The following is a 3475-nucleotide window of genomic DNA, read 5'->3' as shown; positions in this document are numbered from 1 at the left end:
TCTAATTTTTCCTTTCTGATCTTTATCTTTTCTGACCTCTTGGATGCCAGCTAGGAAAGCCTGCAACAGTCCAACACTTTTCCCTAGTATGTCCAGTTCTGCCACAGGCTGAGCAATTTTCATAAGTGCCACTACTACAAAATAGGCTTATAGCAACGGCAATAAACAGTTACCATAGATCAATTAACCGTTGCAATAGGCCTATAGCAACGGTTAAAAAACCGTTACCAATAGGGGGCGTTGCTATAAGTTTATGGCAACAGTTTCCCGGTTTTAGGCAACAATTATGATAAACTGTTGCCATAATTAACTATGGCAACGCTTTTTATAGACAACACTTTTAACCTAAGGCAACAGTTATTCAACAACTTAAGCCAACATTTACACGTTTAAGGCAACGGTTTTTGCTAACTTAAGGCAACACTTATTAGTTGGTTGTTGGTTGGAGTTTAAAACTAAAGCAACACTTTCTTACACTTATGGTAACACATCTAATTGTACCTATAGCAACATTTTCTATCGAGTTATGGCAACACTTTTAGTTTTAGTTATAGCAACACTTTCAATCGAGCTTATGGTAACGCTTTCAATTAAGCTTATGGCAACACTTTCAATTGCGCTTATGGCAACACTTTCAATTGAGCTTACAGCAACGGTTTCAATTTAGCTTATGGCAACGCTTTAAATTGAGTTTATATGCTTTCAATTTATCTATAGCTACATTCTCAAATGGATTTAGTTATCCATATACCTGTAATACAAAGCTTTCAATTGATCTATAGCTACATTCTCAAATGGATTTAGTTATCCATATACCTGTAATACAAAGTTTTCAATTGATCTATAGCTATATTCTCAATGGATTTAGTTATCCATATACCTGTAATAAATGTCAACTACATCTAATAAGATTTTCATAACAAATAAGTTAAAATTTTGTAAATTCATAAGAATAATAATATCTATTACAATTGTCTGAATGGTTCAATAAATGTTCTAAAACTACCTCCATTAAAATTAAATAATCCTGCAATAATCTCTATACGTTAGCTTTATTTCTTAAAACCTGTCTAATATTTATGTTCCCTATAAATCTCCACATATTTAAAGTAGCTCATACTTCTTGACTATATGCACCATCCTGCACAACAAACAAATCAAGTATAACATTTTAATAAGAATTCAATATCAATGAATAAAATCCAAATATTTAAGAAAAAAGAAGCTCAACATGAATGACAAAAGATAAACCTTAAAAAATAGGAATGAACTTGTTAACCAAATAAGTTTACAAAGGCAACCTATGATATACAACAAGCTAAGATTTTTGCAAAACAAAAGAAAAAAGAGGTCAACTTCATGCAGTCCTTAAAACTGGTTCTATATGCCATTTCACAAACACAGTAGGCACCAATCAACAGCCCATATGGCGATAAGCACCTTATGGCATTTATGCTAAAGCACAAAACAGAAGGGACATTCATGGAGTAATTATGGTGAAATCGTCCAAGTACATGGTGAAATTACCAATTAGGACCATTCAAAGCTCATTCCTTTTTCTGAGTGGGGCAATTGTTTAGTTGGAAAAAAACCCAAGTGATTGCTGCCCCATAAAAAAAAGGGCCATATTTGTTAGCAGTTGAAAGTTATCAGTTTATGACATCCAAACAATTCTCATGGACTCGTCTTTCAACAGATAAAGCCAAAACATAAATGAATCAAAACATATACTTTCTATTCTCAGTTTCATTTACCAACGATTAAGTTAAGTTAACAACATTCTCTTGCATTTGCTTAGTTGCAATGACGTGATACATCATTCGTATCAACAACTAGCTAGTTTTGTGGTCATATCACATTAATCCGTATCATATTACGGAGTACGTACTCCTTTATATACTTGGCTCAATGTATAGACACGAATTTCAGAAAGTGGTTACAGACTTATCACACTAATCACAGGTTATACATTAATAAACTTTCCCATAACTATATTTCTATACTGAACTCTCATTTTTCTACCATAACTATACGTCTATACTAAACTCTCATTTTAGGGAAAAACCGATAATTCATATTAATAATAGGGCCAATATTGAATACCCAACTCCAAAAATGGATCGATCAAACATATATTATGGACCCCATTGATCTTTGGTCCACCGGATCAGATATATGTACTTGTCAATTTATTGCATGAACATATTGTTGTACACCTTCAATCATTTCATGAACATATATAATGCCTTGATGAATTGATATGATAGCTTTCTAAACCTACTAAGGTTTGATCATTATTGATGTTCTTTGTATTATTTCACAATTTAGCATTCCTGCGTTTTGAAGGCAAAATACTGCGTTGTGGAACAGGTGCACAAAAATAAGGAGAAGGAATATTATGAATTAGAAAACATACCAGTAGGTAAGAAACCTATATGCTATGGACCATCTGCAGTGGCTGACACTATAGCTTTTGCAATCATTTGAGGTGTCAAACTAGGATCTTTTTGGCGTAGTTGTGCAATTGACAGAGCTATCACATCAAGAGTAATATTCTCTTGTTGACTTTCAAATTCCCTACGCATTTGTTGTAGTTTTAAGGCCTCTAATTCAAGTTCCTTTGACTTTCTTTGCATTTCAGCAGCTTCTGTAGCAACTTGTGCAGCATGGACTTCCTTTTCTTTTGCTAACTCTTCTTTTTCAGCACTTATATCCTTCTGCACATCAGCAATAACAGCAGTTTTAATGTTCTCCATGACTTCCTCTGGTAAAATCAAAGAAGTACTAGTTTTTTTCTCCTTCAGCTTCATACGAGTGACACCACGTCCAACTAACAGCTCTGATCCCCGACGTGTATTCCCCATTACTTCAACAAATGAATCCTTACGAGAATCACTGCTTTGTCCATCTTGCAAAGCTTCCAACTTCCTCATTGCTTGCTATATTAAAGAAAATAAGTTGGTTAATTCAATGTGTATGATACAATAGCTAGTTTGTATGTATATTAAAATACAAGAATTGTATAATAATTACTATCTTCTGTTCAGTATCATCATAAGGCCGATCATATGTTTTTCCTTCCTTTCGTCGTCGAGTCTCTTCAAACATCTTTCTTTTTGATGGTGCAACACCATCTTTCCGTAACTAAGAAATGAATTATAAGAAAAACAAAATATATCAGTTTTTCATTACAAAACCATTATAATTAAGCTCAATATGAATTGCATATCGCACCATCTCTTCATGCTTCATGGCGAAAGAAACAGGACCAACTGTGTGCAGGTTGTCTAGTTCTCGACGATTTTCTGAATTCTGCAAACTTGTTTTCTAACAAAAGAAAAAACAAATAATGAGCATATCTTGAAACAGGTAATTTTAGAGAATTAGGTTATATTTTGAGTGTTGTATGAGGATATGAGCAGGTGTATTGTAATCATGCACCATGAAGACACTTCATCATATAGTCAAACCTTTC

At 33.6% G+C, this 3475-nt stretch overlaps 1 protein-coding gene across 1 annotated transcript; it reads right to left on the bottom strand.

Moving 5' to 3' along the window:
- Nucleotides 1–1006: 1006 nt before the first annotated feature.
- On the bottom strand, nucleotides 1007–3236 carry LOC130465977 (uncharacterized). The gene is made up of 3 exons (XM_056834742.1): nucleotides 2868–3236; nucleotides 2417–2717; nucleotides 1007–1141 (listed from the first exon to the last, which is right to left on the bottom strand). The coding sequence occupies exons 1-2, from the start codon at nucleotides 2931–2933 to the stop codon at nucleotides 2439–2441; spliced, it is 345 nt and encodes a 114-aa protein (XP_056690720.1). The 5' UTR covers nucleotides 2934–3236; the 3' UTR covers nucleotides 1007–1141; nucleotides 2417–2438.
- Nucleotides 3237–3475: the final 239 nt, after the last annotated feature.

This window comes from Spinacia oleracea, chromosome 1 (assembly GCF_020520425.1).
Source record: "Spinacia oleracea cultivar Varoflay chromosome 1, BTI_SOV_V1, whole genome shotgun sequence".
NCBI lineage: Eukaryota > Viridiplantae > Streptophyta > Magnoliopsida > Caryophyllales > Amaranthaceae > Spinacia > Spinacia oleracea.
This window is presented reverse-complemented; position numbering and strand designations above follow the sequence as displayed.

What these genes read in the sequence shown, in the direction of transcription:
- LOC130465977 (XM_056834742.1), bottom strand. Translation starts at nt 2,933, where the DNA reads ATGAGGAAGTTGGAAGCTTTGCAAGATGGACAAAGCAGTGATTCTCGT. An exon ending in GTAAGGATTCATTTGTTGAA is followed by an intron (nt 2,718 to 2,867) that starts GTAATGGGGAAT and finishes GCTGATGTGCAG; the next exon opens with AAGGATATAAGTGCTGAAAA.